At 37.4% G+C, this 19,946-nt stretch overlaps 1 protein-coding gene across 4 annotated transcripts in view; it reads right to left on the reverse strand.

Moving 5' to 3' along the window:
- DNM3 (dynamin 3) overlaps positions 1–19,946 on the reverse strand; it is a 599,000-nt gene that overhangs the window by 86,691 nt on the left and 492,363 nt on the right. The window contains exon 17 of one of the 4 annotated variants that reach the window (XM_007446760.1): positions 14,493–14,504. The exons of the other annotated variants lie outside the window; for them this stretch is intronic. Coding sequence (XP_007446822.1) covers positions 14,493–14,504 — 12 coding nt within the window. The remainder of the gene's footprint in view (positions 1–14,492; positions 14,505–19,946) is intronic. 4 annotated transcript variants of the gene reach the window in all.

The following is a 19,946-nucleotide window of genomic DNA, read 5'->3' on the forward strand; positions in this document are numbered from 1 at the left end:
TTTTGAGTGGGGAACCAGGTAGAAGAAAGAAAAGTCTATATATTTATAGACAAAGACATAGATAGAGATTATCTATCTATCTATCTATCTATCTATCTATCTATCTATCTAGAGAAGAAAAAGCCAGTAGGAGAGAGAATAAAAATCCAAGACATGGAAATAACTGATAAAGCAAAGCCCCAAATATATGCTGAAGAGATGGCCTTGTCAAAGAAGAGGAACATCCTCTGACCTGGGAGTACAGAAAGAAAGGATGAAGAAATGAAAGAATCCTGAGGATTTTCCTTTTTATAGTAATGCTATTATCCCCATTTTGAGAAAAATTAAGACATAAAAAGTTCTCTTTCTCAGGGTACAAAATATGTTGATAGAGTTGGGAATAAAACATAATTAACTTATACATATTGGAAAAAAAACCCTAGTAATTTATTTCATTAGCATTTTATTGTGCCTAGCCTTGAAGAATGAGGTGTATAAATAGTCTGGCAAAGTAAAAATTTTAATGTACATGGGAGTAATTTCAGGTGAATGAATCATGGTGACAAAGCTAATGGCTAGAGGTTTTGGAAGCTACTTCTGTCTGTCATTACCTTTTCTTATCTATTCTTTCTTTTTCCCTCCTTTGCACTTTCACCTACTTCTTCCCTCAAAACTCTATGTCTAAGGTCACAGTGTGTGACTTCTTTCTTCCATCATTTATGTCCATTCATTGAATCATTGCACAAATATTTACTCACTACCTATTATGTCCCAAGTTCTAGGGATATAATAAGTTAACAGAACCACAGAGGGGATCTTGTCTTCATAGAGTCTGAAGTACAGTTAAGAAGACAGACAATAAACAAATAATAAACCAATAAATGTAACACAGGAGAATATCACACAAATCAACCAATATACAAAATGCTGTTCTGCCAAATTTCTGCCTAATGTTCCCTGTCTAGTACTTAAAATTTAAATACTGCTTTTTCACGATTTGGGAGGCCTTTCTATTTAGTAAGCAGTTGTAATACACTGTCTTTGTTAAAGAACTATTCCTGGACCACAACCACCATGTCATTATGTCATTTTATAGAATCCAAGCTGAAATTAATTAATTAATTTTACTTTTTGGTCATGCCACGAGGCATGTGGGATCTTAGTTCCCCTACCAGGGATCGAACCTGCCCCCCTGCACTGGAAGCACGTAGTCTTAACCACTGGACCGCCAGGGAAGTCCCCAAGCTGAAATTTAGATGTCTGCCACTCTCTGATGTGACATTTGTATTCTACAAATCCATAATACTATAATCTTTATACTTCTGTCCCTCTGTAATTCATTATAACTATAACCCTCTCAGCACTTCACATGAATTGGAAATGTAAAATTGTTAATAGCCTTCATAAAACTTGGCTTCTATAACTGACTTCAGTAATTTTGTCACATTTTAAGAAAATCAAAGTATCAAAGTTATGCTTCAATGCTTGACAAACTCTACCTTTATATGGGCTGAGCAAATTTATATGACTGGCTTTATCTTTGGGTCTGGATGTCGCCATCTTAAAGTGACTTAAAAAAATCTTTATTGGCAGACAATACATTCCATACCTTACCCCAAAAAAGCTTCTGCTTACAATCCATGAGTTGGATTGCTGGACCACATGGAAAGGGAAGAATAAGCTTAGGTTAGAACCTTAGAAACGTTTTTCTTGATAAAGACTCAGATTTTTAACCATACTTTACTGAGTCTCTTTTTATGTCTCGTTCTAACGCTCAAATATAGAAAGATTTTGACGTTTTCTTCTGTTTTCATGGAATTCCAGTTTTGAAATAGGCTTTTAGTGGTAGCACATAAAAGTTACCCAAATTAAAAAAAAATTGGGCTTTTCTTTTTGTTTGTTTTAAAAACTTTATTCATTTATTTATTGGCTGTTTGGGGTCTTCACTGCTGCACGTGGGCTTTCTCTAGTTGCAGTGAGAGGGGGCTACGCTTCATTGCTGTGTGTGGGCTTCTTATTGCGGTAGCTTCTCTTGTTGTGGAGCACAGATTCTAGGAGTACGGGCTTCAGTAGTTGTGGCACACGGGTTCTAGAGCACTGGCTCAGTAGTTGTGGCGCACAGGCTTACTTGCTCCGCGGCATGTGGGATCTTCCCGGACCAGGGCTCGAACCCGTTTCCCCTGCATTGGCAGGCCAACTCTTAACCACTGAGCCAGTGGGGAAGTCCCGGGCTTTTTTTATTTAATGAAAGACATATGTTCACAAAAAAGTGCTGGTGAAGGCAATTCTTTGTAATACTCACAGTCCTTGACCTCATACCACTTGTCTAGGTATACAAGCTTAAGTTTGAAAATCTTTTCAGTTATTGTCATACTTTCTAAGGTAACCTATCAAATCAAAGGGTAAGGAATATTTTTCAGATGAAGCAGATACTGCTGAAGCATAATGGGAAGTGTAAAGTGCTTATAAACCAGAGTTTATAGTCTGAACAGATTCCAGTTCTTCAACCAATTTTAGATGAATTTGACTCAGTTAATGAAGGTTATAGGTCCAAATCTTCATAGGCTAAATTGGGTATGAGAGGTCCTTGCATACTTATTTCAAGCTAGGTCAGGGTTTATCAACTTCAACACAATTGACACGTATGACTAAATAATTCTTTATTGAGGAGGCTATCCTGTAAATAATAGGATATTGGCTTCCACCCACTAGATTTCAGAAGTATCTCCCCAGTCCAACAATCAAAAATGTCTCCAGGGCTTCCCTGGTGGCGCAGTGGTTGAGAATCTGCCTGCTAATGCAGGGAACACGGGTTCGAGCCCGGGTCTGGGAGGATCCCACATGCCGCGGAGCGACTGGGCCCGTGAGCCACGGCTGCTGAGCCTGCGCGTCTGGAGCCTGTGCTCCGCAACGGGAGAGGCCGCGAGAGTGAGAGGCCCGCGCACCGCGATGAAGAGTGGCCCCCGCTTGCCACAACTAGAGAAAGCCCTCGCACAGAAACGAAGACCCAACACAGCCATAAATAAATAAATAAAGCAAACTGTCAACAAGTAAAAAAAAAAAAAAAAAAAATGTCTCCAGACATTGTCAAATGTCCCCGGGGAGCAAAATCACCCCTAGTTGAGAACGACTGATCTAAGTGGAAAGAGTACTTTTTTTTCCAATTTCTTACTTGAGGGAATAACTGCAGTGACAGAAAAATTTCAACAGGCTGATCCTTTTTTTAAAGCTCTATTTTGCTCTTTGTATCAAATTGTCATTTTTTTTTGCCCAATTCCTTGAAGTGTCACTAATTCTTCCTTTGAAGCCATGTGACACAAAATGAGAAAATTTGAGACTAATGGCTAATTACTTCAAAGATGAAAACGAAATGTCCAAATTAGAACCTTTCTTCAATTAAAACTTGGTCAATAATAATTTTTGCTGAAGAATGTGTGTTGTCGTTATGTAAAGGTGGTCTTTAGTGTTCCATTTTGCGTTATATCCCCAAATAACACTAGCCTTTTCTATTTTAGGGCTGATTCAATTAGTTGGCATATAATTGAATATATCTTCTAAATTCTTATTTAAATACTATTCTGTTTTCATTTTAGAACTTTTACTAGATTCTGCTTATCCCAATAATTAAGGGAAATGCATTCCTAATTCTGGACTACAATAGCATGTAGCAAGTTGAGGCAAACAAAATGCAAATGCTTTAGAAAAAGAACATAGTTTTAAGTTAGTCCTCTTTATCATTTCTTAAAAACTAGAGTCCTGAGTGACTTATTTTAGGTTTTGTTCTGGGATACTTGCCTACCTGCCCCATCCATTCAGAATGCTTAATTTTTAATATGCAAGTATATGGCTTCCATGTAGTAATTATCATTACCAACTGGGTTCAGGCATACGCTCACCTGGCCTTCTAGCTTCCTACAAATTGCCTCATATTCACTTGCTCAGTTCTACCTAAAAGTTACTGCTCTCTCCCCAACTTCCCCCCATACACTTTCTGTATAATTTTTTTTCTTATCTTACTGTATTTCTAAGTTTATAAAGATAATACATGAGTGTTGTAACAAGTTAACATATGGATGTCTAAAGAAGTTAAAAATAATTCCTGGGCTTCCCTGGTGGCACAGTGGTTGAGAGTCCGCCTGCCGATGCAGGGGACACGGGTTCGTGCCCCGGTCCGGGAAGATCCCACATGCCGCGGAGCGGCTGGGCCCGTGAGCCATGGCCGCTGAGCCTGCGCGTCCGGAGCCTGTGCTCCGCAACGGGAGAGGCCACAACAGTAAGAGTCCCGCGTACCGCAAAAAAAAAAAATAATATTTAAAAAATAATAATTCCTAACTTGTCTCCAAACCCATTTCCTACACCTTTCTCTATGCTCTTATAAACACATACACAAACGTATGTGTACGTACGTACGTATACACACACACACACACACACACACACACACACACACACCTGTTCTTTCTCAGTCTCCTTTACTGATTTCTCCTCTTCTGTTATCTTTCTAAAGAATAGATAATTCTGTCCTCAGCTCTGTTCTTTTTGCTTCTTCTCTATACTTTGCTTCTTTCCCCTTAGGTGCCAAGATTTTAAATATCTAACAACTCCTAAATCTCTGTCTAAAGGCCTCTCCTCTGAGCTTAGATTTATATATTTAACTGCCTAGATGACATCTCCATTGGGATGTTTAAATAGACATTCAAATATTTGATTCTCCCCTCCAAGATACCTGGTAAGATGGTACTTCCTGTCCATTTGAATTTAGGTGTGGCCGTGTGGCTTGCTTTGGACAGTGAAAAGGGTACAGAAATTACATGTCACATTCAGACAGAAGCATTAACAGTCAGTGTATGACTCTCCACTCATTTCCTCTGCCATGGTGATCAGTAATAATCCTATCAGCTTGAGTCCTGAAGTGGGAATAACAAGGAACAGAGTCCCAGGCAGCTTGAGATGCACATGCAGCATGAGCAAGAAATAAATTTTGTAATTTGCAGCCACCAGATTTTGTGGAGTGTTTGTTGCAGCAGTATAACTTAACCTATCCTGACTAACCACCGATGTGTACTAGGATCCCAAATTTAACATGGTCAGAATGAAACGACCCACTCCATTTTCTCCTTTCCCCATCTTACTCATTTTATAAATGGCACTAACACACACCCATCATCCAAGATCCAATAATCTTTTTTTTTTTTTTTTTTTTTTGCGTTACGCGGGCCTCTCACTGTTGTGGCCTCTCCCGTTGCGGAGCACAGGCTCCAGACGCTCAGGCTCAGCGGCCATGGCTCACGGGCCCAGCCGCTCCGAGGCATGTGGGATCTTCCCGGACCGGGGCACGAACCCGTGTGCCCTGCATTGGCAGGCGGACTCTCAACCACTGCGCCACCAGGGAAGCCCCAATAATCTTTTTTTATTTTACTCTTTCTCTCACTTTCCAAATCCAATCCATCAGTAAATCTTAAAGGTGTGGCTCTACTACCAAAATATATCCCGAATCCAGCTACTTCTCACTATTGCCACTACTGTGACCCTAACCCAAGCCATCATCATCTCTCCTCTGCACTGACTCAGCAGCCTCCCCATTTTCCCTCTAAACACCAATTCTCTCTTTCATCTTTATTACTGTTTTCTTATTGATTTCTTAGAACTCTTTAATTTTGGCAAAGGTATTAATTCTTTACCTTCCATATGTGTTGCAAATGTTTTCTCCAATTTTAACTTTTTTTTTTTTTACCCTGTTTATTTTTTAGAGTCAGATTAAGTCACTGGCTTTTATTACCATCAGCCTTAGTCTCTTTGTGCTTAAATATGGTACAGAGGGACTAGATACTTTATACCTCTAAACCTTTCGGTTCTTGTTCAAACTGGAGGTGTCTGGTAGGGAGCTAGCAACACAGAGTAAATATTCAAAAGTCAACATAACTCTCTGAAACCAAAAGGATGATTTTCCCCCTCAAGGGGAGTATTTCTTAGTAGGGACTCTAATGCTAATCCTAGTACTTCAATTGTCATCTGTTTTTCAATTTTCAGATGATACATTTTGTTACATAAGTGAATGGATTCAAGGCAAATGAATCAACTTTTAAATTTAAAATTTACAGAATTCTTTTCATTAGCCTAATATTATATGTTTTCATCTTTAAATCTCAATTAGATTTTTTTAAATAGCGGAAGATCAAGGGCCAGATATTAGGCCATGGAATAGCTGATAATCCTTAGATAATATACATTATTTGTACATTATGCACAACTCAGTCATAGACGGCAATAGTGCTGACAGTTACAAAACTGCAACTTCAGGAAGAATGATTGGTCCAGGAAGATGGGAAGGCTGGATACTATGAATTTGAGCATTTGAAACAATGACACTATTTGAGACTCAAAATCAACAGGGCGGGGAGGGGGGGCGCGGATGTGGGCGTTCAGAGACTCATAACATGGTCCTTCAACAATATGTTAATTCAGTGAGGAAAACAACATATTTGCACAGGCAGGGGAAAGGAGTTGACAAAATCTGTGTATTAATTAAAAAAATAATAATAAACAAGATTATATAATTATGCCAAGTTTGTAGTCTTAGATAATTAATTTCCACTATTTATTTATATTATCTTTTACTTTCCTGTAAAGTTTAATCCATTTATGTAATATATCTCTCCTTCTGAATACTATTTTCATCATTTTATATTTGTTTCTTTCTCACCATCCTCCATTTAAATATCTTCCTCTTCTTCATTTTTTCTGTGTGTTTTAAAATCTTTTTTTGAAAATTGCACAAAAGACAGTTATTAAGAAAATGAGAAAATGACATGGGAATAAAATTTAAAATTGCCCATACAATTAACATTTTGGTGTGTATCTTCTCAGGATTTCTGTGTGTAAACATATATACATATAAATATCATCCTCTACAAAATTTTAAGGCAAAAATGGGATTATGTTATCTGTGGTGATTTTTTTCAGTTAATTTATCATGAAAATTTCCATTGCAATTGATATATTTATATCTTTATATACATATATAAAATATATATCTTTAGTTTTCAAAATTTGCTTCATAGCATTTCATTGATGTATCACACTCTACTTAACCAGTTATCTATGATGGATATTGATACAGTTTTTAAACATTGGTAATTATGAAAAATGTTTCCAAATAATTTTTGAACAAATACCTTTGCACAATTATCAAATTATTTGATAAAAATAAATTTTTAGAAGTGGAATGGCTTGGCCAAAAGGTTGGCACATAACCAAGGCATTTGATGCACGTCACCAAACTGGTCACCCTCCAGGAAGGCTGTGTGTATACCCTGCCACATGTAGCAGTACATAAGAAGGACAGCTTCATCATTACCACCTATCATGACCGTTCTTTCACATTTCTCATGATCTGAAGCTCAAAAATGATGTTTAGGGCTTCCCTGGTGGTGCAGTGGTTAAGAATCCACCTGCCAATGCAGGGGATACGGGTTCGAGTCCTGGTCCAGGAAGATCCCACATGCCAAGGAGCAACTAAGCCTGTGTGCCACAACTACTGAGCCTGCACTCTAGAGCCTGTGAGCCACAACTACTGAGCCCACGTGCCCCAACTACTGAAGCCCGTGCGCCTAGAGCCTGTGTTCCGCAACAAGAGAAGCTACTGCAATGAGAAGCCCGCGCACCGCAACGAAGACCCAATGCAGCCAAAAATAAATAAATAATTATTTTTAAAAAAAGGATGTCTGGACAGCTATTTTAATTTACAATTCCTGGTTGCTAGTGAAATTGAAACTTTTTCTCATCTAGTTATCAGTCTTTTTACTTTCTGTTTTTTGGTCTTAAATGATTATGTCTATTGATTGGCTGGTTTTTGTTATGTTTTAAATGAACTGAATAGAAACAATTCTTTTTTGAGGACATTTAATCCTTTGTATGTCATACATACTGCAAATATTTTATGAATTTGTCATTTGCCTTTTAACTGTTTACTATATTTTGTCCCATACAAAAGCTTTAAATTTGCATGTAGTTTAAGTTTGCATTTTTTTCCTGTTTTCTAATTCATTAATTTTTACTTTAATCATTAATTTCTTTCTTTCCTTAGTTTTTTTTTTCTCCTTCCGACATTTTTTCTTTTTTGCGGTACACGGGCCTCTCACTGTTGTGGCCTCTCCCGTTGCAGAGCACAGGCTCCGGACGTGCAGGCTCAGCAGCCATGGCTCACAGGCCCAGCCGCTCCATGGCATGTGGGATCTTCCCGGAACAGGGCACGAACCCGTGTCCCCTGCATCGGCAGGCGGACTCTCAACCACTGCGCCACCAGGGAAGCCCCCTTCTGACCTTTTAAATTTATTTACTTCTATTAAAATAAGAATTCTATTTAAAGTTATTGATTTTCTCTGTGAATAACACTGGGTATATTTTATAATATTTTCTGTATAGTAGTTTCATTGTTATTATATTTCAAATAGTCTGTAAATTAAGCATTGATTTCCATTTGGATCCATTCTTGGAGTGTATTTTTTCATTTCTAAGTAGATAGGTTTTCACATTTAAAGTTTGCTATGTAGGGCTTCCCTGATGGCGCAGTGGTTAAGAATCTGCCTGCCAATGCAGGGGACACGGGTTCGAGCCCTGGTCTGGGAAAATGCCACATGCCACGGAGCAGCTAAGCCCATGTGCCACAGCTACTGACCCAGCGCTCTAGAGCCCGCGAGCCACAGCTACTGAAGCCCGCGTGCCTAGAGCCCGTGCTCCACCGCAAGAGAAGCCACCGCAATGAGAAGCCCGTGCACCACAATGAAGAGTAGCCCCCATTCACTGCAACTAGAGAAAGCCTGCGTGCAGCAACGAAGACCCAGGGCAGACAAAAACAAATAAATACATTTATAAAAAAAATAAAGTTTGCTACGTGTCTCTAGTTTTCTAAAGCTTATTAGATATCCAATATTAATATATATTTTAAACATACACATACATGTCTTTTGAATCCATCTTTTTTCTTATACCAATCACATTTTTTTTCATTTTGTTTTTTGCCCAGCTGATCTGGTAAAGATAGGGAGAAAGATTTTAAACTCATAACTACAGTGATTCTGTATGATTTCACTGTACATTGTGATAACCACATTTCCATAAATTAACAAAAGAAATAAATTTCTACTTTTTGATTAAAAATGCTTCTGTGAGGGCTTAAATTTCAAAATAAAACTTATCACAGTTAAACTTCTAAAATCATACTTGATGACAACATGTTTTCAAAACAGAATCATAAAGAATTCCTTTTATTTTGGGGCAGTGTTAAACCAATTCCTTTGAAAAATATCATAGGGCATACAAAAAGATGTCTAAAATTTTGTGAGAAAAAATATGTCAAAAAAGCTACGACATAAGACATCATTATTCTCTTATTTCTCGTTAACTAGAGAGAAGTCACTTCTTTTTAGATACAGTAGGGAAAATGAAAATATAAAACAAGCCCCAAACATCCTTCAGAGGTCCCTGTCCTATCACCCACTGTGAGCTTTCTAAACAGCAGATCAATTCTTGCTTCCTTATAGAGTCTATTTTGCAAGATTCATAAATTTGGGAACACAATATAGATTCCACCTCATTTATCAAAGCTTTTTGCCTTCAATTGAACTATCCTTTTTTCCAACTGTTTAAAATTAAAGTTGGGGGTTCAAAACTAAGCATTCATTTGCAACGCTCTTTTAAGACTGGTTTGCCAAAAAAGAACCAAAGGTTTATTGGTGTTGCAGTGATTGAAACAGACAATTCATTTTTATATGCACATAGAACTAAAATAATACTTTGAGGCCAGTGAATTTTCATCCTTTCTTTTAACTTTAATGGTATTCTTATTAGTTTATGCATAAATTAAGGGAACCAGATGGGCTCTCCTTAAATCCCAGGGAAATACATTCACTAAACTTCTTTAGGAAAATCAAGGAAAGAATGTACATTATTCAAAGAAAATAAATAACCCTAATGGAGTTGACTATACCTAAACTACATACAATGTTCTTTCAGTCATTTTAAATACTAGAGAGGAAATATATTGGGTTGGCCAAAAAGTTCGTTCGGGTTTTTCCATAAGATGTTGTACCTTCTGACACTGTACTGTCTGCTCCTTCATCTACTAAGATTTTAACACACAACACCAATAAGACATTTCCAAGGTTTGATGATGGATTTTCAGTGCCTACTTATAACTCTCTCACATATGACCAATTTAGGAATTAAAGATCTGGCATAAGAGGCAAAACAAATTAACATGGATTTAACATCTGTGTTCTTCAGTGTAATATATTTTGGTGACATTAGATTTGGCACACTCTGTCTTTGCAAATCATGGCCAGAATCCAATGGATTACCAAATCAGCACTTTAGGTAATAACTATTTTTCCCACTAATGGAGACTGACAATGTACACTTGTCTTGCTGAATGTGTTAGAAAATTACTAGACAAAGTGTTTTTTAAATGTTGTTAAAACAGGTGTTCAAATCAGATTTTCTTTCCTTAAATATCAAAGCCCTCAACTCTCTATAAATTATTGCATTTAACCTAACTAGAACTTAGTAAAAGCTTAGTTATTTTTATTTATTTATTTATTTATTTATTTATTTACTTTTTGCTGTACGCGGGCCTCTCACCGTCGCGGCCTCTCCCGCTGTGGAGCACAGGCTCCGGACGCGCAGGCTCAGCGGCCATGGCTCACGGGCCCAGCCGCTCCGCGGCATGTGGGATCCTCCCGAACCGGGGCACGAACCCGTTTCCCCTGCATCGGCAGGCGGACTCTCAACCACTGCGCCACCAGGGAAGCCCAAAGCTTAGTTATTTTTAACATGGCATGTTTTTAACATGTTTTAGCATGTTTCAGTTCTATTTCTCCTTTTCAAATGCTCCTTCTCTCCAATCAAGGCAGTCAACTTCATATTTTTGCTGGGGGGCATACAAGCATCCTTTAGTTTTTAAAACTAAAGTTTTTAGACTGAAATTAAGTAAGATGATAGTAAATTTCTCTTTTAAATGTAATAAAAGATTCATAAGAGAGTAAATGCAGCATTTCTGTATAACTTAAAATTTTTTGAAGTATTCATTTCTGAACCTAGGGTTCTTTTCAGTTTTCATTAGTGTTTCTGTACCAACATCATTAAGAAATTTGAGAGTTTTTATTATAGTATTTTATTCTTTATATTTTAAGGGCTTTTTCTACCTTCAATTTGCCTAATATATCAAAGATACTTACCTGAAACTCAAAGTCTTTAACAAAAACATAACACTAAATGTTTATTAAATTTCTAGACATGCCTACCAAGCAAGGGCATCAAATTAAAGGAGGAAATTAAATGTCTTCTCTCTAGGACAAAGCATGGAGATTACTTTTTACCTGAAGGCCTCAGTTCTGAAAATGACATTCTGATTTACATTTGTGTTTAACCAACCAAGCAACCAACCAACCAAACAAACAAAAAAAGCCCCAAACCTCCCTGTTACTTTATTATATTTGTTCACATTTCCCAAACTGATTCAGGGAGTCCTAGATTATAGTCTTACTATGGAAGACACTGACTTGGAATCCAAGATCTAGGGAAACCCCTCTAAGGAGGAGACAGACTCTACCCGAAGCAGCTTAGGATATCACTATGCCAATAGAAAATCATTTTCAAAGGAAAAATAAGTAATGGGCCTGGAAGGAAAAATTTTCCTGAGCAACTGTGAGCTCCTCACAAAAGGAAAATTTGCTTTTTAAGGACAAATAAAATACATATAATTGTTCAAGGAAGAATGTGACCTTTGGTGTTTTGCCCCATCGTGCATTTATAATATAAATCTGTGTGTCTCTTGTAGAAGTTTTTTTCTTTCTGGGAGTTTAGAGAATTAGCTCCCACACTCTAAGCATAATCTAAAGGTGGATGAAGCAGATCAATTTAGCTGTCATTGAGAAAATGAATAGTAGGGTTGCTCCATACAGCTTATAATATACGTGTGTGTATGTATATGTGTGTATGTGCACTATACTTAATGTATGTAGGAAGATGAATCCATTCATCCTGCTCATCTAAAGAAACATTAATTGAGCAGGCTTCATTCTCTTTAGTGTCTGGTTAGTTATCATAAATAATGAAATACCATTCACTAAATAAACAGTTAGCCTTTGTGAGTCTGAAATGAGTCACCTTTTATAGCTGGCTCATGTATATGGCAGGCAACAAGTCAGGTATGTTGCCTTGGGGACAACTCAGACAAGCATTCTAGCATGAGAGGGAAAAGTGAATCTCATATTCTCCTTTTGAAGACTCCAGATCTATACTCTGGAGACAGCACAGCTTGTATTCCAGTGTTTTCCATTTATACTGAAATTCTAAGCTAAAGGAAAATAGCATGCAGATGTGCTCCTTGTGATTTGAAGAGGCTCTTTTGTGCCAGAGTCCATGGTCAGTATAATGATCATATTTAAAAGTATTAGCCTTCTATTTTTTCACAAACTATTACTTATTCACAATATAAGCAACTAAGAATTAAGGCATAGGGGCAATAAACATCAGCCCCTCCAAAGCAGCTGCTCTTTAATTAAAAATCAAAACAGTTAAGTACTTGCATCTTTGGCACTCTTCAACCAACACTCTAACTGGCACCCAAATATCTCCCACAGCATTGTACCAAGTGTTTACACTGCAGATGGGGGCTCCAGGTGCCAGGAGACCCTGGAAGGCCTTCTGCATCATTTGAGAGGTAGCCTCGAGGAGCAGCAGCTTAGAATGTTCGAGTTTTATTGCTCATTGTATAATTATTTGAAAAATCAGTAAATTCTGTTAAACTGAACATTTTATTACCCAGAAGAACTTGACCAAGCAAGACACAACAAATGGCTGACTCCTATTAAGAAGAAGAGTTTTCTTTGGGGAATTTTACAAATGCTTTTAAGTCATCAATGAATCACTAGTGAAAGAAGCAAATCATAAAAGCTTTTTGAATGGCCTAAGGGTTAGCACCTCCCTAAAATGTCAGCAGCTGATTTCCTGATCCTCAGCATGTATAGGCTTGCTGTTAGTGCACTCACATAGCTCAGGCTATTTAAACGATTAAGAGATGCAGCACATGCAATTCTAGACAGCGACTCGGTGTAACCTAAGTGACCAGGATCAGAGATACTTACTATTCAAGAATCAAAATACATTATATGGTATAAGAAGTAAAATTTTGTCCAAATGTTTTTTCCAATCGTGGTATATTAGTTAGAAATATTATCTTTTACTTTGTAGAAGAAATCTTTAATTGATTTCATAAGTTACCTTCTGTTTTAAAAAGTAAACTATTAGTGGGCTGAGTTTGCCCCTCTGGTCCTTCACAAATGTCTATCATGTAGTTTTCTTATATTATTTTTAACTTTATTAAATATTATTACTTGGGTCATAAGCAATTATAGCAAGATATAAATTTATAAAGTGACACATTTTCAATACCAACCATCTCTATCACCTTATTCCATAATAGCACATTCCATCAAATTAAACTCCAAGATTTCCCACATTTGTTTTAAATTCTATACGTATGGCTTATGAATAGCAATTCTGATGAATTCCAGCTGGTTTAAATATGCAGGCAGACCCTTTATAACAGAATCCTTTCAATTCTTATTGTATTCAATGAGGCCTATTTTAAGTGGGCCACCTGGTAGGATAAAGCACTAATAATTCTCCACAGGAAAAAAAAAAACAAATCACCCTGCTAAACTTAAGACCATCTTCCGCAACTACATTTACTATTACACACCTAATATAAGTGAGAAGTAGTTCTAATCTTCTGGAAAAGTTGAATTAAAGTTTTAACAATCTAGCCACCCTATGAACTACTAAATTACTCATTTACCTATTATAACAACATTAAAATAATTTCCACCATTTGTGTGCGTTGCCTGGTTTCACAAATCTATCATACACATTTCAGTCTCCCCCTCCATTCCCCACACCCTCCTGTTTCCATCCAGCTGGAATACATCAAGGGTGCAGAAGCCAAGGCAAATGTTGACCCCACCCTCCTCCATCCATTTTAAGGCACCTTCAAAGCCAGAGCACTGATCTAGCTCAGTTTCACCAGCAAAGCCAGACACCAGTTTGGGGTTTTTATAGCTACACATTAACATGAGAGCTTTGATTTTTGGTCAAAAACTTCAGCTGCACTGAGTGCCATCAGACTGTCTTCCCCTTTCTGCAGAAAAGTCCTCATTATTAAATCTTCATAATCTTTGCTCTCAGTGCTGCTCTCTTTCCTTATAATAACAACCTCTCTGAACTGTCCAATAACCAACACTGAGGAACATATTTCCCTTCCAAAAGGTCAAAAATGAACAGCCATGATGGTAGTCCAAGCTCTGTTTTCTCTGACATTTGCACACCCTCTATCATTTGTGCACTGTCACAGACATCGGTCATTTCAAAGTGCACAGAAACACTCTCGCCAAGGCACATGAGGGAGGGGAGTGGGGGCTGGAGAGAGAGGAGCTACAGTAGGACAAAGAACTTACTTTGTTGTTCCCCTGTGCATGTAGCCGCAAGGAAAAAGAAACAAAAAAGAAATATGTTAAACATAAATTTATTTTAAAATCACGAGATTTTTCATGCTAGAGCAAAATCCAAACAAATAGCTATTCACTGACATCCCATTCATACACATACAGTGCCCAAAGCTCATGGACAAGTCAGAGATTCTGCTTATATTAAGTGAAATCATACATTTATAACAGTAGAAAATTATGACAGAGATTTCCCCCTTTCTTTCTACTTGAAGTATGGGAACCTGGCCAAAAAGCATTGGTTTGAATTGGTAATAAGTGAACTGTTAGCATGAAAGGCAAAGTATTTAGTATGTCAGCTTGCCCTTTCCTGACAGCCCCTCCTCCAACGTGCCAAGCAGTGGAAAATTTCATCAGCCAATGCATTTTTAAACAAACACTGCATCCTTGGTTTCAAAGAAGGTAGGGGAAAAAAAAAAATGAGTAGAGGAAAAGAGTGGGTGGCTCTGGGGAGACAGGGTAAGCAGACCAAGTTACGACCTCCATCTGTACCATTCCTTTACTTCGTAAATTATGACTTTTGTCTTGGGTTGGCATGGGAAGCGAAAACTGTATAGTGGGGATGCAGCCAAAATAAACATTGGTCCACATTCAAGAAAATGGGTCTGGAAAGGTTAGTCACAAAAATGTAGTCATTTCTAAAAGGGACACTCTGGATAGAGACACAGAGAGCCGCCAGCCACAGGCGGCAGGCAAATGGCTCTCCTGTTTCAAACTGGAGCTGCAGGAGTATGATTTATATCAAACAATTTAACTCACATATGGCTTAAAAAAATAAAACGGTGATTCATTACTCCCAGGGCAGCCCGAGTCCTCACAAGGTCAGATCCTGTGAGGGAGACGTGATGGGATATGGGCAGGGAACAGATCTGAACTCTTCTCACAAGGGGCCCAGAAGGAATTTCTCTCTCCGCTGAGATGCAGAGTGGAAGAGAGCCGCAACTGAAGTCTGTGCATCTGTGGAGGAGTCTGAGCACGGGTGGAGTAACAGGTTGAGCTGGAGATCTGGCATTTAGTTTTAAGAGAGGAAGTGTGTGCGGGGAAGTAATACATACAAAAATTTTCTGGAGAGCAGTAAGGGAACCATCACAGGAGAGTATATTTTTTGGAAAACAATGCCAATTGGTGACTGGGGAAATGTCTAATTCAAGGACAATTGAGGCCATCATATTTAATAAAAGCATAAATTTAAAGACACTGGTAAAATAGTGTAGAGAAGCTTCTTGACATTGTGAGTCGCCGTGATATAACCGTTAACATCACTGGCTTATGTGAGACATAAATAACAGTACAAGAATGAATGAAATCGGGGGAAAAAGAGTCTTTTGTAAAAGAATATGCCAATGGTTCAGTAAGGCAATAAAGATCTCCAAAGAGAATTTTATCAGGAGTAAAATATTTTTTAGAGAATAATAGGACCTCGGTTCTCCAAAGAAGTGCAATATTGCTGAAAATACCTCAAACAGATGCGGTTTATTGCATTCCACAGCAGTGCAGCTTTTGATCTACCAAATAAGTTTCAGGAGTTCAACGAAGTATTTTTGCACATTAGGGAATGACTGGCTTCCCTGCTCGGTGGCAGATGGTTCTGTTTGTAGTGGCAACAGTGATGTCACAGAGTAGGGGGCCTTAATCCTTAAATATGAGAAACATACAAGTGGAGGACGTGGTGTGGCTTTGCGATTTCTTGTTTCCTTCAATCATTTCCCAATTGTCTATTCTGAGTGAGGCATAACAGTCATGACTGGTGAATTGTAAATTCTCTATAATTCCTCCACCACTCTGTATGGCAGCATTTATATTTAGAAAGTACCTCCACTGAAGAAAAACTAAACTCTTCGAAATTGGTCATGGAGCTGCTCTGATTTCTGTGGGAAGCACTGTTGGATAAGCTAAGAATAAAGTTATGTACAGCTGGACTAACATGGGCATTTTCTGTCTTGTACAAAAGACTGCTGAGTAAATGCATGGGAGTGGTCATCACCATATTAATATTTATGGGAGTCTGTGTCCATCCCGCTTCTCCATTTGTCATTTGCCACAGAGAAAAGTTCAGTTGCAGAGTCTATCCAAAAGGACTTTCTGATGTCCCTAAAAGACTTCATTACACGATGGTTTCAACCTCCAAGGCAGTCCTTAAAAGCATGAATTATGACTGGGAGAGTCCTGGGAGAGTCCTGAATTCAGAGGTACAGGGAAGTTCCAGGGTGCTTCACCTTCTACTGTCATTTTTCATCTCTTAAATCATATACTAGAGGGGAGGACCATCTATCTAGATAGCTAAAAAAACCCTTGTGAAAAGTTCTGAGGTATATGACTTAACAAATAATGCAGAACTGAATTTGCACCAAATTTATTTCAGGGCACGCACAGATTTGCAAGCTGCTTTTTTCGGATAGCCAGTTAACCAGCAGCTGAGGGTAGGCTTGTGGATTCTCACTTACCCTGACAGCCTCTATGGCTCACTCCTGACTAACTGATGGAGCCTTTGAGGCCAGCCTGTCCACAGGGCAGCAATTTGGTACCCTGAGACAACAGTTGGGGAAATTCTCCCCAGATCTCACTGATAGTTTCCAAAGAAAAGGTAACTACTAAACTGAGAATTACAGCTTCATGGACATATTAATGATAGTCAATCACAATAATAAAGGCTACATGGCATTGAATGCTTTCATCCAGTTGCAGGCACTGAGCTAGATGTGATGTGCAACAGTATTCATTTAGTCCCATAAAATCACTCAGAGGAAGAGATTATTATTTTGTGTTTAAAAAAAGAATAAACAACTAGAGAGTGAAGTAAGTTACCTGAGCCACACTGCACATAAATGGAAGGGTGGGGATTCCAACGTGAGTGGATTTGACTTAAAGTCTACTTAACTTCAATGCACAAAGAATGTTCCAAAGAATTTGGAATTCCTTCATGTTTATATATAAATTAAGTCATACTGTAAGCTGACAAAACTGTGTCAGAAAAATCAGTCATTTGTTATACCACATTCTTTAGATATTTAATTAAATTTGCACTTATTTGTGTTCACACTTGGAGGAAAAATTTATGTACATGTGTCATAAAATATTTTAAAACTTTTAAAATTATGACCTGCCTAGCTATTGATACACACATGCACACACACACACACACACACACACACACACACTTTTTGATGCTCCTTAATTTTGAGGGGGAAATGGTGCGGAGCAAGTTTTTGGTACAGAGGTTAGTTATAAACTTAGCAGAGGAACTCAGTTTCAGGGGGACTCGGTTTCAGTCCCCACTCCTGTTTCAACTTTCCCCAAATCCTTGAGGGTACATCTCATCAGTAAAAAACAAAACCAGAAAACTATTAATTAATTCAATTAGAAGCATCTTTACTTTGAAACTGTGTAAAATCCTACCCACTTATTTAACAATTTTATACTGACTATAATTTCAAGTTAATGGCCAAAGGAAATAGAAATAAAAAATAAAATTCTGCCTAATTCAAATTCAGATTTAAATATATTTTAAAAATATTCTGGCTGCTCAGAAAGCTCAGGTGATGGTAGAGTGCCGGAGTTGTGGCTCAGAGATGTTATGTCTAAGTTCACTGAGTAAGTCAGTGGCATAGTGGGAAACAAAATTCAGGACTCCTCATTTCCATTTTAGGGCCACATACTATTACAATACAGTGCTCAGATAAGAAGTCTACATTTAGCATTAGATCCAGAAAGTTTAAGGGAATGAAGGTAATTAGAAAATGCACATGGGAATATAGTTGGGCTGTTGTACTTTACATAGCTAACCACTATAGTTTTTTTAATCACACTGTAGAGTGGTTATTTATTTGAATCTCTCTCTTCCACTAGACTTGGAACTCCTATAAAGTAAGAATTGCCTCCTTTTTAATCTTTAGAGTTCATCATAATAGTGATAGATGAAGGTAAGGAAGGAAGTGGGAGAAGATGGTGGAAGGGAAGGAAAGAAAGAAGAAAAATTTGTAGAAAACTCCAAGAGAAATGACCTAAGATACAGAAGGAACAAGGTAGCAGAACACTGATATGAGTGACATAAAAACATTCCACCACGTGGACACGATAAAGAAAGATATGGTGAGGATAAACATGTTATAAAAAAGTATGCAACCTTAGTTTGGACAAAAAAATTATCCAAAATGTCAATTCATTCAAATTTGGGTTATAGCTATTTACCTAAATGAAGCCGAACTTATATAATTTAGAAAAATGACCTATGTAGAATTTTTCCCAGTTAAAATAGAGATGTCTCATGTAGAGTTAAAATAGAGATGTTTCATGTAGAAAGCAGAACTTTATCTAGACTGATATCCATGTATGACACATAAATGTTTCATTATTAGGGTAGGGATTGACTGATTTGCTGTTGACTCAATGGTTTATTGATACAAAAACAAAAACACCAGAAGTCCTAAAAATTTACTTGGAAAGAGACATCTGTTATTAGATTACTCTGATTTCTTCATCAAATCTTTCTAAATTAGGAATAACTCTACCTAAAAGTATCGCTTCCCCCAAACCTAAGAGTGTTCATGAAATACAATGTTTAGATAAGCATTCTACTTAGATTGCTTTCAGTAGTTAGCTTCCATTTAAACATCTGAAAGTCAAGCAATAGTGTAATATAACCTGCAGAACTACATGGTGCATAAGAAATGCAAATATTGTTTATGATGAAAACTGAGAAAAGCGATGCTCATGGCACACTGCCAAGTTTAATTTCCTGTCATGTCTTTGGCATGTAGTAAAAAGCCCCTTTGTCTCGATTTTCCAAGCAATTGTAAAAAATGTATGTTAATAAGCAAATAAAAATGATGTGAAAAGAATCAAAACAGCTTGTGTAGGACAACTCTAGATTTGCTTCAAATTGAGCAGCCTAATAAAAATAAATAGCAAATATCTCATTGAGCATCTTCTTTTGTGTAGAGCTACGGATACATGAAAATTCAGATTTATAAAAAGAGTTCACAGAGGGATGGGTAATTTTGCTTTTCCAAGACAGTTTTTTGCTCACAAGAGTTGCATTACATAATTTTTTTTAAAATAGCAAACTTGTGTAGTGCATTTAAAATAAGTTTAGTTGACAAAATTATGATGTAAGAAAACATTTTCACAAACATTACAGTTCCTTGGAAGGAAGACACACACACACACACACACACACACACACACACACACACAAACACACTGACATTTTATATAACCAAACATATTTGGAAGACAAAAAATACCATAAAGTATTTACAATCTCATTGGGCTGTATTATAAATATCCACAATGTTTTAACTCTCTTCTACTTGCTTAAGTAAGTAGTCTGTGATGAAAATAATTATTATTCTCAACATCATCATTATAAATAAAAATAGAGTGCTTACTTGTGTTTAACCTGTCCAG

This window comes from Lipotes vexillifer, unplaced genomic scaffold (assembly GCF_000442215.2).
Source record: "Lipotes vexillifer unplaced genomic scaffold, Lipotes_vexillifer_v1.1 scaffold685, whole genome shotgun sequence".
Lineage (NCBI taxonomy): Eukaryota > Metazoa > Chordata > Mammalia > Artiodactyla > Lipotidae > Lipotes > Lipotes vexillifer.